We start from the raw sequence: 18,257 nt of genomic DNA, 5'->3' as shown, positions 1-18,257 counted from the left end.
GGGTGAACCAGTGGGCAGGAATAATAACCCAGCGTTCCTTTAATGAACACACACACCACATCACGTAAGGCCAGGACACACACCACGTCACGTAAGGCCAGGACACACACCACATCACGTAAGGCCAGGACACACACCACGTCACGTAAGGCCAGGACACACACCACATCACGTAAGGCCAGGACACACACCACGTCACGTAAGGCCAGGACACACACCACATCACGTAAGGCCAGGACACACACCACGTCACGTAAGGCCAGGACACACACCACATCACGTAAGGCCAGGACACACACCACGTCACGTAAGGCCAGGACACACACCACGTCACGTAAGGCCAGGACACACACCACGTCACGTAAGGCCAGGACACACACCACGTCACGTAAGGCCAGGACACACACCACATCACGTAAGGCCAGGACACACACCACATCACGTAAGGCCAGGACACACACCACATCACGTAAGGCCAGGACACACACCACGTCACGTAAGGCCAGGAAACACACCACGTCACGTAAGGCCAGGAAACACACACACTACGTCACGCCGGGCCTACAAGTCAGCTGCAAATCGAGTGAGCTGCCATTGGCTTTGTGCTCAGGCAGGCATATAGAATCACTGATCTGCGGGATGGAGCCAGATCTGGGACAGTGGCAGATGAAGCCAGGGTGAGACAAGGAGCGGTGAGACCGGGTGAGACAGGGAGCACAGAGGGCCAAGATGAGTTACATGCTTACTACAGTGAGGGAAAAAAGTATTTGATCCCCTGCTGATTTTGTACATTAGCCCACTGACAAAGACATGATCAGTCTATAATTTTAATGGTAGTTTTATTTGAACAGTGAGAGACAGAATAACAACAAAAAAATCCAGAAAAACGCATGTCAAAAATGTTATAAATTGATTTGCATTTTAATGAGGGAAATAAGTATTTGACCCCTCTGCAAAACATGACCCTTGTTGGCAATCACAGAGGTCAGACGTTTCTTGTAGTTGGCCACCAGGTTGGCACACATCTCAGGAGGGATTTTGTTCCACTCCTCTTTGCAGATCTTCTCCAAGTCATTAAGGTTTCGAGGCTGACGTTTGGCAATTCGAACCTTCAGCTCCCTCCACTGATTTTCTATGGGATTAAGGTCTGGAGACTGGCTAGGCCACTCCAGGACCTTAATGTGCTTCTTCTTGAGCCACTCCTTTGTTGCCTAGGCTGTGTGTTTGGGGTCATTGTCATGCTGGAATACCCATCCACGACCCATTTTCAATGCCCTGGCTGAGGGAAGGAGGTTCTCACCCAAGATTTGACGGTACATGGCCACGTCCATCGTCCCTTTGATGCGGTGAAGTTATCCTGTCCCCTTAGCAGAAAAACACCCCCAAAGCATAATGTTTCCACCTCCATGTTTGACGGTGGGGATGGTGTTCTTGGGGTCATAGGCAGCATTCCTCCCCCTCCAAACACGGCGAGTTGAGTTGATGCCAAAGAGCTCGATTTTGGTCTCATCTGACCACAACACTTTCACCCAGTTCTCCTCTGAATCATTCAGATGTTCATTGGCAAACTTCAGACGGCCCTGTATATGTGCTTTCTTGAGCAGGGGGACCTTGCGGGCGCTGCAGGATTTCAGTCCTTCACGGCGTAGTGTGTTACCAATTGTTTTCTTGGTGACTATGGTCCCAGCTGCCTTGAGATCGTTGACAAGATCCTCCCGTGTAGTTCTGGGCTGATTCCTCACCGTTCTCATGATCATTGCAACTCCATGAGGTGAGATATTGCATAGATCCCCAGGCCAAGGGAGATTGACAGTTATTTTGTGTTTCTTCCATTTGCGAATAATCGCACCAACTGTTATCACCTTCTCACCAAGCTGCTTGGTGATGGTCTTGTAGCACATTCCAGCCTTGTTTAGGTCTACAATCTTGTCCCTGACATCCTTGGAGAGCTATTTGGTCTTGGCCATGGTGGAGAGTTTGGAATCTGATTGATTGCTTCTGTGGACAGGTGTCTTTTATTCAGGTAACAAGCTGAGATTAGGAGCACTCCCTTTAAGAGTGTGCTCCTAATCTCAGCTCGTTACCTGTATAAAAGACACCTGGGAGCCAGAACTCTTTCTGATTGAGAGGGGGTCAAATACTTATTTCCCTCATTAAAATGCAAATCAATTTATTAAATTTTTGACATGCGTTTTTCTGGATTTCTTTGTTGTTAGTCTCTCACTGTTCAAATAAACCTACCATTAAAATTATAGACTGATAATTTCTTTGTCAGTGGGCAATCGTACAAAATCAGCAGGGATCAAATACTTTTTTCCCTCACTGTATATGCTGAGTGTGTATGATGTGTGTGTGTGTATTTTTATTTATTATGGATTCTGCAAAATTAAGGCAGTTATACAATTTTAAAAACATTACAATACATTCATAACAGATTTCACAACACACTAAGTGTGTGCCCTCGGGCCCCTACTCCACTACCACATATCTACAACAGAAAATCCATGTGTACGTGTGTGTATAGTGCGTATGTTATCGTGTGTGTGTATGCATGTGTCTGTGCCTATGTTTGTGTTGCTTCACAGTCCCCGCTGTTCCATAAGGTGTATTTTTATCAGTTTTTTAAATCTGATTCTACTGCTTGCATCAGTTACCTGATGTGGAATAGAGTTCCATGTATTCATGGCTCTATGTAGTACTGTGCGCCTCCCATAGTCTGTTCTGGACTTCGGGACTGTGAAGAGACCTCTGGTGGCATGTCTTGTGGGGTATGCATGGGTGTCTGAGCTGTGTACTAGTCGTTTAAACAGACAGCTATGTGCTTTCAACCACCACCACCATGCTTGACCTTTGGTATGATGTTCTTACTGTGGAATGCAGTGTTTGGTTTTCGCCAGGCAAGTTTGCCAAAAAGCACCTGGATGATCATCAAGACTCTTGGAAGAACGTTCTATGGACAGATGATTCAAAAGTATAACTTTTTGGACAACATGGTTCCAGTAATGCCTGGCGAAAACCAAACTCTGCATTCCACAGTAAGAACATCATACCAAAGGTCAAGCATGGTGGTGGTGGTGTGATGGTTTGGGGATGCTTTGCTGCCTCAGGACCTGGACGACTTGCCTTAATAGAAGGAACCATAAATTCTGCTCTGTATCAGAGAATTCTACAGGAGAATGTCAGACCATCCGTCTGTGAGCTGAAGCTGAAGCGCAGCTGGGTCATGCAGCAAGACAATGATCCAAAACACACAATCAAGTCTACATGAAAATTGCTAAAAAGCAACAAATTGGAGGTTTTGGAATGGCCTAGTCAAAGTCCAGACCTAATCCCAATTGAGATGTTGTGGCAGGACTTGAAACGAGCAGTTCATGCTTGAAAACCCACACGTCACTGAGTTAAAGCAGTTCTGCATGGAAGAGTGGGCCAAAATTCCTTCACAGCGACGTGAGAGACTGCTCAACAACTACAGGAAGCATTTGGTTGGAGTCATTGCAGCTAAAGGTGGCACAACCAGTTATTGAGTGTAAGGGGGCAATAACTTTTTTTCACAGGGGAATTGGGTGTTGCATAACTTTGTTTATGAAATAAATGAAATAAATATGTAATTGTTGTGTTATTTGTTCACTTATGTTCCCTTGATCTAATATTAGGTTTTGGTTGAAGATCTGATAACATTCAGTATCACAAATATGCAAAAGTAGAGAAAATTAGAAAGGGGGCAAATACTTTTTCATAGCACTGTATTTATAAAGCCCTTTTTACATCAAAGTGCTATACAGAAACCCAGCCTAAAACCCCAAACATCAAGCAATGCAGATGTAGAAGCACGGTGGCTAGGAAAAACTCCCTAGAAAGGCAGAAACGTAGGAATAAACCTAGCGAGGAACCAGGCTCTGAGGGTTGGCCAGTCCCCTTCTGGCTGTGCCGGGTGGAGATTATAACAGTACATGGCAATTAAGGCCAGATTTTTCTCCAAGATGTTCAAACGTTCATAGATGACCAGCAGGGTCAAATAATAATCACAGTGGTTGTAGAGGTTGCAACAGGTCGGTACATCAGGAGTAAATGTCACTTGGCTTTTCATAGCCGGGCATTAAGATGTTGAAATAGCAGGAGCGGTAGAGAGCGAGAGCTGAAAACAGCAGGTCTGGGACAAGGTAGCACTTCCGGTGAACAGGTCAGGGTTCCATAGCCGCAGGCAGAAGAGTTGAAACTGTAGCAGCAGCACGACCAGGTGGACAGGGGACAGCAAGGAGTCATCAGGCCAGGTAGTCCTGAGGCATGGTCCTAGGAGTCAAGCACAGCCCCCACACCACCAGAGGGATATCAACAGACCACCAACCTACTACCCTGAGACAAGGCTGAGTATAGCCCACAAAAATCTCCTCCACTGCACGAGCCCGAGGGGGTGACAAACCAGACAGGAAGATCACGTCAGTGACTCAACCCACTCAAGTGATGCACCCCTCCTAGGGACGGCATGGAAAGCACCAGTAAGCCAGTGACTCAGCCCCCGTAATAGGGTCAGAGGCAGAGAATCCCAATGGAGAGACTGGAACTGGCCAGGCAGAGACAGCAAGGGCGGTTTGTCGCTCACCTTCGTAAGTGCTGTGCTTGTTGAATATCCTTCCCTATAAGCCTATGAGCCAGTAAAGGGGGCTTTACCATTCTTAGGTAGCGGAATGACTTTTGCTTCCCTCCAGGCCTGAGGGCACACACTTTCTAGTAGGCTTCAATTGAAGATATGGCAAATAGGAGTGGCAATATCGTCCGCTATTATCCTCAGAAATTTCCATCCAAGTTGTCAGACCCCGGTGGCTTGTCATAGATGATAGACAATACTTTTTTTTCACCTCTTCCACACTCACTTTATGGAATTCAAAATTACAATTCTTGTCTTTGATAATTTGGTCAGATATACTTGGATGTGTAGTGTCAGCGTTTGTTGCTGGCATGTCATGCCTAAGTTTGCTAATCTTGCCAATGAAAAAATCATTACAGTAGTTGGCAATATCAGTCGGTTTTTTGATGAATGAGCCATCTAATTAAATGAATGATGGAGCAGAGTTTGCCTTTTTTCCAAAAATGTAATTGAAGGTGCTCCAAAGCTTTTTACTATCGTTCTTCATGTCCTTTATCTTTATTTCATAGTGTAGTTTCTTCTTCTATTTATTCAGTTTAGTCACATGATTTCTCAATTTGCAGTACGTTTGCCAATCAGTTCTGCAGCCAGACTTATTTGCCATTCCTTTTGCCTCATCCCTCTCAACCATACAATTTTTCAATTCCTCATCAACCCACAGGGATTGAACAGTTTTTACAGCATTAGTAAAGATGTGATCAATACATGTTGATGATTTCATTCCTGTGCTGTTTGTAACTACCCTGGTAGGTTGACTGATAACCTGAACCAGGTTGCAGGCACTGGTTGCAATTTGAAGCTTTTTCTTGAGTGGGCAGCTTGATGAAAGCCAGTCAATATTTAAAATCACCCAGGAAATATACCTCTCTGTTGATATCACACACATTATCAAGCATTTCACACATGTTATTGACTAAGTGAGTTATTGACTAAGTGTATTGACTAAGTGAGTTTCTGAGATAGTCAGAATATGAATGTCATCTGTTACTAGCAAGTTATTAATTTCATGAACCTTGTTTCTTAAGCTACATATGTTAAAGTGGGCTATTTTGAGCACTTTTCTGGGAAGCTTAGCAGAAGTAGACATGGTCATGTTATTTATGTTAGTGCAGGGTGAGCTGCACACAGTGGACTTCCTACTAGGGCACACCGCCTCAGTGCTAACAGCATAAATCTGGTTCATAGAAACATGATTTATGCATACAATAGCTGTAGGATCAGCAGAGGCATTTAGGGCAGTTAGAGGGACATAAATTAGGTTACTTACATTGTGTCTACCAATGCCCCTGGTATAATATACATTTGCTAAAGCATTATGATGACTCAGCGACACAATGGTAGGGATTAACTGAGCTGGGCTTGGGTCATTGATAAGTCATTGTCACAACGTAGCCTTATAATGCTGTGAAAGGATCCAGGAACCCAAATGATTTGGGTGGATCCCATCCTCCTTATAAAACCTGTTTTGTTTCCAAAATGTATCGAAATTGTCAACAAAAGTTACACCCATTGAGCTGCAATAATCATGTAGCCAGTTGTGAAGAAAGAATCCTGCTAAAGCGTTCCACGATTCAGAGAGGGCACATGGCCAGATATGATGGGTATTTTATTAGTGTCTAGCAGAGAGCCAATCAGCTCTTTGAAATCCAGTTTCAACTGTTCAGAGCTGCCTTTCATAATGTAATTAAAACCCACATGCACTACGATAGAATTTATGTCCATGTCCTGACGTAGTACATTCGGGAGCAGCTTAGTAATGTAATTTACTCGAGCTCCTGGATAGGACATTGTTTTTGCACCAGGAACAGTTACATTTCCTATCATGGAGCTGCCCAAAATCACAGCTGGTGAGAAGGACGAGGAAATCCGCCCACTCCCACGCTTCACAGGATGGTGCAGGCCTCCGACAGATGGAGAAGCCCCGCTCGATCCAGAGCAGGGACGGAAGGTTGCCGATGTCGTCTTTAAATCGTAGGGGAAGGAGTAGGAGTAGTCACAGCGGCCGCAGACACAGGTACCCCCAGCGACGAAGGTGCAGGAAGATCAGGCTCCAGGACGGCAAAACTATTCGTTCTTTGCATCCGCTCCGGGCCTCTCGTTGGGAGTATATACTGCTTTGCAGGAGGCCGCTGTCTTCGGCTTCCACGGCTCGTGACATGCAACCATCGCTGATTGACCATCATCTATCAGATGGGGGAGGAGAGGCAGGAGATGGCTACCCTGGTGAACGAACTACGGGCAACACCGGCCAGTCGGATAGCGACAAACAACAAGACAGAGATGCATCCAACATGTGCAAACGCCGTCCAGCCACTGGCGTAGAAAAGGTAAACATTCCACTCTGCGTTTTCCCCAGTTTCTTATGTAGGCTGGCGACTTGCGTGATCAAGGAAGCCACCTCAAGCCTATAATCGTCGGCAAGCAAACAAATGTTTGTCCTGAAACAAAGCGTAGTAGATACAGCTCCTACAGCGCTGGAACCGTTCATTTACTTCTCCTGACAAAGAGGGCTCCATTGGAAAACTCATCTAGGACTAACTTTGTTAGCTTGATGGCTAACGTTAGCAGCTTAGCTAGGTTAGCGGCTCTTTCTAGCAGACTTTAACCTGTCAGTTAAGTTATGATGTGTGTGTGATGTGTGTGTGTGCCATGTGGAATCCCTCTCACTGTACAACACAGGGCTGAAGTACTCATAGTGGAAATCGTTATGGATGACTATAGATACTGAACTGAGATGAGAGGTTGTGTGTGTGAAGATGTATATTTAGTATTTCTTAGATATTAACATAGACCTACATTGTCCAGTGAAATTCTCTAGCTTCAACATATCCCCTCAAAAAGTCAGTTCCCCCCTCCCCCCTATCTCCCCTACACCAGGCTTGAAACAGCTTCACAACACATGAAGAACTAAATAATTTAAACTATTCCAGACCAGAAATGTTTTTTAGTTTTTATTTCAGTCAACTGCATTTGTAATTCATGTTCGTTACAAAAGGCTTCTTAACAGCTTCTACCCCCAAGCCATAAGACTCCTGAACAGCTAATCATGGCTACCCGGACTATTTGCATTGCCACCCCACCCCACCCCAACCCAACCCCCTCTTTTACGCTGCTGCTACTCTGTTTATTATTTACCCACATGTACACATTACCTAAATTACCTCAACTAACCGGTGCCCCCGCACATTGACTCTGTACCGGTACCCCCTGTATATAGCCTCCCTACTGTTATTTTATTTTACTGCTGCTCTTAATTATTATAATATTTTTCCTTATTTTTTTTTTCTTCCTTATCTATTTTTTCCTTAACACTTTTTTTCTTTCTTAAAAAAACTGCATTTCACTGTAATGTCTACACCTGTTGTATTCGGCGCATGTGGCAAATACAATTTGATTTGATTTGATTTGGAGGGGGTACTTGAAATGGCAGTTATGGCACGACTCCAAGTCAATTCAATCAACCACAAATGTTATTGGAAACGGGCATGGCAAATCTCCAAGTGGCCAATTCCATCGACAGCCCAAATAATACTTTAAAGAATTGAACAGAACAGTAACAGGGACAGAATAGTAACAGGGGCAGAACAGTAACAGGGACAGAACAGTAACAGGGACAGAACAGTAACAGGGACAGAACAGTAACAGGGACAGAACAGTAACAGGGACAGAACAGTAACAGGGACAGAACAGTAGAAGGGACAGAACAGTAACAGGGACAGAACAGTAACAGGGACAGAACAGTAACAGGGACAGAACAGTAACAGGGACAGAACAGTAGAAGGGACAGAACAGTAGAAGGGACAGAACAGTAGAAGGGACAGAACAGTAACAGGGACAGAACAGTAGAAGGGACAGAACAGTAACAGGGACAGAACAGTAACAGGGACAGAACAGTAACAGGGACAGAACAGTAACAGGGACAGAACAGTAACAGGGACAGAACAGTAGAAGGGATAGAACAGTAACAGGGACAGAACAGTAACAGGGACAGAACAGTAACAGGGACAGAACAGTAACAGGGACAGAACAGTAACAGGGACAGAACAGTAGAAGGGACAGAACAGTAACAGGGACAGAACAGTAACAGGGACAGAACAGTAACAGGGACAGAACAGTAACAGGGACAGAACAGTGACAGGGACAGAACAGTAACAGGGACAGAACAGTAGAAGGGACAGAACAGGGACAGAACAGTAGAAGGGACAGAACAGTGACAGGGACAGAACAGTAACAAGGACAGAACAGTAACAGCTACTCACGTTGTCAGCAGCCAGCGAGACTGTTTGGCCAGGCCCAGGCAAGCCGCCAGACAGATCACCAGATCTAGGATCAGTAGCAGCAGGTAGGTGAGCCACCTAGAGGACACAGAGGGAATGACAGACAGAGACAGCGTAAAAGAATCAGCAACAGCAGGATCCTAGAGGACACAGACAGTCAGTCATAGAATATAACTTTCTCTTTTCTTCCTTGATTTAGTCCTATGGGTTCACTCAATATGGCCGCCGGTCCACCCATCACAGTATTTCTATGGTTACAGTAATGTGCAGAGGGAGCAGCCAACCACATTTCAACCCAAATGAGAGTCAGCTGGCTTGCTTGTCCCTAGCTTACACACGACTGGCTGACACTTTACCCCAATAGGACGCATACCGTGGGTCTGTGTGTGTCAGTGTATGAATAGACATGGTGTAGGCTGTGTGTATTTGTATTTATTATGGATCCCCATTAGCAGCTGTCAATGTGTGTGTGTGTGTTCTGTGCTCTCTTCTGATGCCAGTCAGAACAGAAGCAGTGCTATACAGTAGTTGTGGTCAGTTGTCTCTGGCTGGGGCCCATGTAGGGACAAATCCAGTCCAGATGGTTTACTAATGGATGAGCTCAAATCCATATGCATGAATATGTAATGCTCAGAAAGCTATGACTATGTCGTCCCCCCATCTTATGTCTGTCTGTCTGTCTCTCTCGCTATTCTATCCATCTCTCTCTGTCTCTCATATCACTCTCTCTCTCTCCTCTACGTGCCTGGTGCCTGGTGTCTCCTGTGACCACTACTACAGTGTGTCTCTCAGCCAAATTAAGAGTTAAGCTGAACACAATCACAGGCTGAACACCATCACAGGCGAACACCATCACAGGCTGAACACAATCACAGGCTGAACACAATCACAGGCTGAACACCATCATAGGCTGAACAACATCACAGGCTGAACACCATCACAGGCTGAACACCATCACAGGCTGAACAGCATCACAGGCTGAACACCATCACAGGCTGAACAGCATCACAGGCTGAACACAATCACAGGCTGAACACCATCACAGGCTGAACAGCATCACAGGCTGAACACCATCACAGGCTGAACAGCATCACAGGCTGAACAGCATCACAGGCTGAACACCATCACAGGCTGAATAGCATCACAGGCTGAACACCATCACAGGCTGAACAGCATCACAGGCTGAACACCATCACAGGCTGAACAACATCACAGGCTGAACACCATCACAGGCTGAACACCATCACAGGCTGAACAGCATCACAGGCTGAACACCATCACAGGCTGAACAACATCACAGGCTGAACAACATCACAGACTGAACACCATCACAGGCTGAACAACATCACAGGCTGAACACCATAATAGGCTGAACACCATCATAGGCTGAACACCCTCATAGGCTGAACACCATCACAGGCTGAACACCATCATAGGGAATTGGATACATTAATAATAACTCGCTGAATGTGGAGGCTCTCCGCTGAACTATGTTTTCATCTGAACTCAATAAGTTTATATTAATGTTGTGTAAATGTTGTAAAAACAATCTTAACACACAGAACACGGGATAAATACACTAGATTTACAAAAGTATTTGGACACCCCTTCAAATTAGTGGATTCTGTTATTTCAGCCACACCCGTGGCTGACAGGTGTATGAAATTGAGCACACAGCCATGCAATCTCCATAGACAAACATTGGCAGTAAAATGGCCTTACTGGAGAGCTCAGTGACTTTCAACATGGCGCCGTCATAGGATGCCACCTTTCCAACAAGTCAGTTCCACAAATTTCTGCCCTGCTTGAGCTGCCCCGGTCAACTGTAAGTGCTGTTATTGTGAAGTGGAAACGTCTAGGAGCAACAAAGGCTCTGCCGCGAAGTGGTAGGCCACACAAGCTCACAGAACAGGACCGCCGAGTGCTGAAGCGCATAGCGCGTAAAAATTGTCGGCTCTCGGTTGCAACACTCACTACTGAGTTCCAAACTAAATCTGGAAGCAACGTCAGCACAAGAACTGTTAATCAGGAGCTTCATGAAATGGGTTTCCATGGCCGAGCAGCCTATAGATCACCATGCGCAATGCCAAGCGTCGGCTGGAGTGGTGTAAAGCTCCCCGCCATTGGACTCAGTGGAAACGCGTTCTCTGGAGTGATGAATCATGCTTCACCATCTGGCAGTTCAAAGAACGAATCTGGGTTTGGCGGATGCCAGGAGAATGCTACCTGCCCGAATGCATAGTGCCAACTGTAAAGTTTGGTGGAGGAGGAATAATGGTCTGGGGCTGTTTTTCATGGTTCGGGCTAGGCCCCTTAGTTCCAGTGAAGGGAAATCTTAACGCTACAGCATACAATGACATTCTAGACGATTCTGTGCTTCCAAAATTGTGGCAGCAGTTTGGGGAAGGCCCTTTCCTGTTTCAGCATGACAATGCCTCCTTCCTCAAAGCGAGATCCATACAGAAATGGTTTGTTGAGATCGGTGTGGAAGAACTTGACTGGCCTACACAGAGCCCTGACCTCAACCCCGTCGAACACCTTTGGGATGAGTTGGAACGCCGATTGCCAACCAGACCTAATCGCCCAACATCCGTGCCCAACCTCACTAATGCTCTTGTGGCTGAATGGAAGCAAGTCCCCGCAGCAATGTTCCAACATCTAGTAGAAAGCCTTCCCAGAAGAGTGGAGCCTGTTAAAGCAGCAAATTGGGGACCAACTCCATATTAATGCCCATGATTTTGGAATGACACGTTTGACGAGCAGGTGTCCACATACCTTTGGTCATGTAGTGTATCTTCCTTGATGAGAGGTAACCATTCATTACCTCTCATACACACACACTTCCCTCACACATGTTGTTACACATCATGAAATCTATTGAGGCAAAAATGACCAACAGCAGCTTACAATTAGCAAAATATAACTTAATTGAATGAAAATTAAATAGATTTTAATATTATTGAATAATATAGACTTATCTAGGCTATACTGTAGGCTGTTTATGCAGTCATCAGGGTTTTCAATTAAAGCATATTTTTATCCTTAGCTTGTTTGTAACAATTGCAGATAAAGACAGATAAACATCTTGATTTTGTGTTTAGCGGAGATCTTCTATCTATAAAGTGACGCCGGAGGGCAAAAAAGCATTAACGACACACTTAGATGTTCTACGAGTGGTCTGAGGCGTTAATTAACAACCATTTTCAAGTGCAACTTTAGTAGCGATGGTTTTGGAAAACCACTAGGAGATTTAACGTTGCTCCTGCGAAGGTTCTAACGATGAACTTAGCCTTCAGACACTTTTGGGAAACCAGGCCCTGGTCTATATGTGGTCTGGTCTGGTTAGCTATACCTGCAGTACTCTACGTATGTGATCTGGTCTGGTTATCTATACCTGTAGTACTCTACATATGTGATCTGGTCTGGTTAGCTATACCTGTAGTACTCTACATATGTGATCTGGTCTGCGATAGCGGCCAGATCTACTATAGCCATGTCCCAATCAGGCAGGCCCAACAGCTGTTTGATGACGTTGTCAGCCATCTGCTGCATGAAGCGCAGGGTCTGTACGTAGTCTCCCCGCGTAGCGAAGATCTCATCCAGCCTCGCCAGGTTCTGCTTCAGACCACTCTCCATGCTACCCATGGTGCCCGTCACCTGGAGGAGGAGAGAAGGAGAGAGGGAGAGGAGGAAAGGGGGAGAGGAGAAGAGGGGGAGAGGAGAAGAGGGGGAGAGGAGAAGAGGAGGAAAGGGGGAGAGGAGAAGAGAGGGAGAGGAGAAGAGGTGGAGAGGAGAGGAGGGGGAGAGGAGAAAGGAGGAGAGGAGAGGAGAGGAGAGGAGAGGAGAGGAGAGGGAGAGGAGAGGAGAGGGAGGAGAGGGAGAGGAGAGGAGAGGAGAGGAGAGGAGAGGAGAGGAGAGGAGAGGGAGGGAGAGGGAGGGAGAAGGAGGGAGAGGAAGGAAAGGAAAGGGGAGAGGAGAAGAGGGGGAGAGGAGAAGAGGGGGAGAGGAGAAGAGGGGGAGAGGAGAGGAGAGGAGAGGGGAAAGGAGAAGAGGGAGAGGAAAGGGGGAAAGGAGAAGAGAGGGAGAGGAGAAGAGGGGGAGAGGAGAAGAGGGGGAGAGGAGAGGGAGAGGATAAGAGGGGGAGAGGAAAGGGGGAGAAGAGAAGAGAGGGAGAGGAGAGGAGGGGGGATAGGAGAAGAGGGGGAGAGGAGAAAGGGGGAGAGGAGAGGAGAGGGAGAGGATAAGAGGGGGAGAGGAAAGGGGGAGAGGAGAAGAGAGGGAGAGGAGGGGGAGAGGAGAGGAGGGGGAGAGGAGAAAGGGGGAGAGGAGAGGAGAGGGAGAGGGAGAGGGAGAGGGAGAGGAGAGGAGAGGAGAGGAGAGGAGAGGAGAGGAGAGGAGAGGAGAGGAGAGGAAATGGTGAGAGGAGAAGAGGGGGAGAGGAGGGGGAGAAGAAAGGGGGAGAGGAGAAGAGGGGGAGTGGAGGAAGAGAGGTGTCAGTACACAGAGAATACTCAGTTCATTTCCATATGATTACCAATAGTTATGTTCAAATCAAATCAAATCAAATTTTATTTGCCACATGTGCCGAATACAACATGTGTAGACCTTACAGTGAAATGCTTACTGACAAGCCCTTAACCAACAATGCAGTTTTAAGAAAAAAAGTGTTCAGTAAAAAATAAATAAGTAAAAAATACAAATAAAAAATAAATTAATGAGCAGCAGTAAAATAAAATAACAGTAGTGAGGCTATATACAGAGGGTACCGGTACAGAGTCAATGTGCGGCGGCACCAGTTAGTCGAGGTAATTGAGGTAGTATGTACATGTGGGTAGAGTTAAAGTGACTATGCATAGATAATAAACAGAGTAGCAGCAGCGTAAAAGAGGGGGTGGGGGTGGGGGGGGCAATGCAAATAGTCCAGGTAGCCATGATTAGCTGTTCAGGAGTCTTATGGCTTGGGGGTAGAAGCTGTTAAGAAGCCTTTTGGACCTAGACTTGGCGCTCCGGTACCGCTTGCCTTGCAGTAGCAGAGAGAACAGTCTATGACTAGGGTGGCCGAGCAGTTGCCATACCAGGCGGTGATGCAACCAGTCAGGATACTCTCGATGGTGCAGCTGTAGAACTTTTTGAGGATCTGAGGACCCATGCCAAATCTTTTCAGTCTCGTGAGGGGGAATAGGCTTTGGTTGTGTCCCAAATTACACCCTATTCTCTATTTAGTGCACTACTTTTGAACACGGCCCATAGGGGATTTATGTGAGTATTACAGGGCAGGCTTGACAATCAAGTTCTCAGTTCTAGAGGTCTAATACGCTATGGAAGTGACACAACATTTTCCAGGAAGTAGCCTTGTAGTTTTGAACTTTTATAGGCTTTTTGAATGGCCTTCAAATGGGCAAAAATGTAGCGCAATGGTCTTCAACGCAAAAACAATCTTAAAATGCAGTAAAGGTATCTTAAACAACAGCGTTTTCATGTTACGATATAATCGTCAAGCCCATTGAAAAGATTGGGGGACAGGACCCGGAAGTATGATGTAGGACGTCACCTGCACAGCGTATTCAGGAGATGTTGGTTCTACAGGGATAACTTCATTCTGTTCTTTTGGGGTCACCATGGTGGTTTGTAAAATGCTATTTCTCAGCTAATTCTAGGCTAATGTGGAAATAGACTTCACAGTTAACTACATACTTAAACTGCATAATCATACTGCTGCAAATGAGGTCTAGCAACCCGGGCAACAGCCTCCTTGAAACACACATAAACAACCAAGAGAATTATAAACTTCCTGCTACTCAGATTTTTCGGTGACACCTTTATGTACACCATTACACATACGATTAAAGGGGTACCAAGACTGCATCCAAAATGGCACCCTGTTTCCTATATAGACCACTATTTCTGACTATTTCTGTAAAAGTAGTGCACATATGGTGCCATTTGAGACACAACCCAAATGTGGAGCATGATTACACTACCACTTCGCTTCCCACTTAATTACAACATGCTTCCAGGGTTGTTGACTGGGAAATGTTTTTCAGAGACAGTGACATCCTGGTATTTGATCATTAAAAAGGGCAATACATGTTCCATTCAGCCCTAGGTACTTGGCATTCAGTGGGTGTACCGACCACTCATATTGCTTGTGTTTGTAGTGGAGGGGACAGCGCTGTAGTTTGGTTCTGGGGGGCTGCTGAGTGGAAGTAATGAGGTAGTTTGGTATTCACTGTGTGTGTGTGGAGTCCTCACTCACTAGACTGCCTTTGGCTATAGAGAGAGAGGGGGGGGGTAGAGAAAGAACGAGAGGAATTAAGAAATTAAGATTGAGAGAGAGAGAGAGAAAGAGAGAAAGTGAAAGAAAGAAAGAAAGAGAAAGAAAGAAAGAAAGAAAGAAAGAAAGAAAGAAAGAAAGAAAGAAAGAAAGAAAGAAAGAAAGAAGGAGAGAGAGAGGAACCAGGGGAAGAAGATAACGCTAGTCAGAGGGTTGGTTCAGGGAGTTAAGGTTACATTAAAAGGTTTTTGGATAGAATTGGCAGATACAGAACAAACACATTATGCTCCACTGATAAGGACAGAACCATGAGGCCTAATGTACACTGATGAGGACAGAACCATGAGGCCTAATGTACACTGATGAGGACAGAACCATGAGGCCTAATGTACACTGATTAGGACAGAACCATGAGGCCTAATGTACACTGATGAGGACAGAACCATGAGGCCTAATGTACACTGATGAGGACAGAACCATGAGGCCTAATGTACACTGATTAGGACAGAACCATGAGGCCTAATGTACACTGATGAGGACAGAACCATGAGGCCTAATGTACACTGATGAGGACAGAACCATGAGGCCTAATGTACACTGATTAGGACAGAACCATGAGGCCTAATGTACACTGATGAGGACAGAACCATGAGGCCTAATGTACACTGATGAGGACAGAACCATGAGGCCTAATGTACACTGATTAGGACAGAACCATGAGGCCTAATGTACACTGATGAGGACAGAACCATGAGGCCTAATGTACACTGATGAGGACAGAACCATGAGGCCTAATGTACACTGATGAGGACAGAACCATGAGGCCTAATGTACACTGATGAGGACAGAACCATGAGGCCTAATGTACACTGATGAGGACAGAACCATGAGGCCTAATGTACACTGATTAGGACAGTACCAGTCACCTGTACTAGACAGCCTACCTGGCTGGCTTCCTGCCCTACAGAAACAGAGGATACATCCCAAATGGTACCCTATTCCCTATTTAGAGCACTACTTTTGACCAGGGCCCATAGGGCTAGGGAATAGGGTGCCATTTGGGAGGCAGACCGAAAGATAGAGTTTAGTAAAAACATGCCTCTGGTTTGCTACTGTTATCTGATACAGTACCTAATTTCCACAGTTTTATTTAAACTCCTCAAACTCGGGAGATTAAATAATTGCTGGGAAAGCATGTATCTAAGCTCTGTGGGACTGCATGGGAATCTTATCTTAGCCTAGGGAGTCACTGGATCCTGTTGGCTGCCTGTATCAATTCGGTCTGATCCTCATCGTCACGTTGCTTGATCCTGTGCTATTTGGGATGCAGCCTATGTCTCTGAGACTGTTGGAAAGGGTAGTGAATCCATTCAATCACATATACAGTTTCTCTCAATATACAATTTGCCACACAATATTGGGCGTTATGGTAATTCCACAGAAAGGCATCCCCTTGACTAAGAACAAGTATGAATACATCATAGGACTTGAGACTGTAACCTGCTAATTGGTCAGTCAGTCAGTCACATTCCTTAAAGATGCAGTACGGGATCTTAAGAACAACAAATTCGTAATATATTGAACAACGGCACGGATAATATAGAGCTGGCTAGGTTTTCCGTGCATCAGCAGGACAGAACAGCTACGTCCGGTAAGACGAGGGGCGGGGGTGTGTGTCTATTTGTCAATAACAGCTGCTGCACGATGACTAATATTTAAAAAGTCTCGAGGTATTGCTTGCCTGAGGTAGAGTACCTCATGATAAGCTGTAGATCACACTATCTACCAAGAGAGTTCTCATCTATATTATTCGTAGCCATCTATTTACCATCACAAACCGATGCTGGCACTAAGACCGCACTCAACGAGCTGTATAAGGCCATAAGCAAACAAGAAAATGCTCATCCAGAAGTGGCATTCCTAGTGGCCGGGGACTTTAAAGCAGGCAAACTTAAATCCATTTTACCAAATTTCTACCATCATGTCACATGTGCAACCAGCGGGAAAAAAACTGGGGTGTGCTTTGCTGGTGACACTGTCTGTGATATATTTAGAATTCAAGGCACACTTAACCAGCATGGGCTATTTTACCAAGAAGGAGAGTGATGGAGTGCTGCATCAGATGACCTGGCCTACACAATCCCCCGACCTCAACCCAATTGAGATGGTTTGGGATGAGTCGGACGGCAGACTGAAGGAAATGCAGCCAACAAGTGCTCAGCATATGTGGGAACTCCTTCAAGACTGTTGGAAAAGTATTACAGGTGAAGCTGGTTGAGAGAATGCCAAGAGTGTGCAAAGCTGTCATAAAGGCAAATGGTGGGTATTTGAAGAATCTCAAATATAAAATATATTTTGATGTGTTTAACACTTTTTTGGTTACTGCATGATTCCATATGTGTTATTTCATAGTTTTGATGTCTTCACTATTTTCTACAATGTAAAAAAATAGTAGAAATAAAGAAAAACCCTTGAATGAGTAGGTGTATCCAAACTTCTGAATGGTAGTGTATGTGAGAATACTGTTCATTGACTACAGCTCAGTGTTCAACACCATTGTGCCCACAAAGCCCATCACTAAGCTAAGGACCCTAGGACTAAACGCCTCCCTCTGCAACTGGATGCTGGACTTCCTGACACGCTGCCCCCAGGTGGTAAAGGTAGGCAACAATGGGAGGCGCACAATTGGCCCAGCGTCGTCCAGGGTAGGGGAGGGAATGGCCGGCAGGGATGTAGCTCAGTTGATAGAGCATGGCGTTTGCAACGCCAGGGTTGTGGGTTCGATTCCCACGGGGGCCAGTATAAAAAAAATATATATATGTATTCACTAACTGTAAGTCACTCTGGATAAGAGCGTCTGCTAAATGACTAAAATGTAAAATGTAAATGTAAACAACACATCTGCCACGCTGATCCTCAACACTGGGGCCCCTCAGGGGTGCGTGCTTAGTCCCCACCTGTACTCCCTGTTCACCCACGACTGTGTGGCCAAGCACAACTCCAACACCATCATTAAGTTTGCTGACGACACAACAGTAGTAGGCCCAATCACCGACAACGA

General features: G+C 45.6%; 1 protein-coding gene across 2 annotated transcripts in view; it reads right to left on the bottom strand.

Moving 5' to 3' along the window:
* LOC121577726 (protein tweety homolog 2-like) overlaps positions 1 to 18,257 on the bottom strand; it is a 122,592-nt gene that overhangs the window by 29,689 nt on the left and 74,646 nt on the right. For both annotated transcript variants that reach the window (XM_041891553.2, XM_041891562.2), the window contains exons 4-5: positions 12,359 to 12,579; positions 8,905 to 9,000 (exon numbers count right to left, since the gene is read on the bottom strand). In XM_041891553.2, coding sequence (XP_041747487.1) covers positions 8,905 to 9,000; positions 12,359 to 12,579 — 317 coding nt within the window. The remainder of the gene's footprint in view (positions 1 to 8,904; positions 9,001 to 12,358; positions 12,580 to 18,257) is intronic.

Source organism: Coregonus clupeaformis, chromosome 1, assembly GCF_020615455.1.
Source record: "Coregonus clupeaformis isolate EN_2021a chromosome 1, ASM2061545v1, whole genome shotgun sequence".
In the NCBI taxonomy this organism is placed as follows: Eukaryota; Metazoa; Chordata; class Actinopteri; order Salmoniformes; family Salmonidae; genus Coregonus; species Coregonus clupeaformis.
The sequence above is the reverse complement of the archived record's forward strand: the minus strand, read 5'-3'. Positions and strand labels throughout refer to the sequence as shown.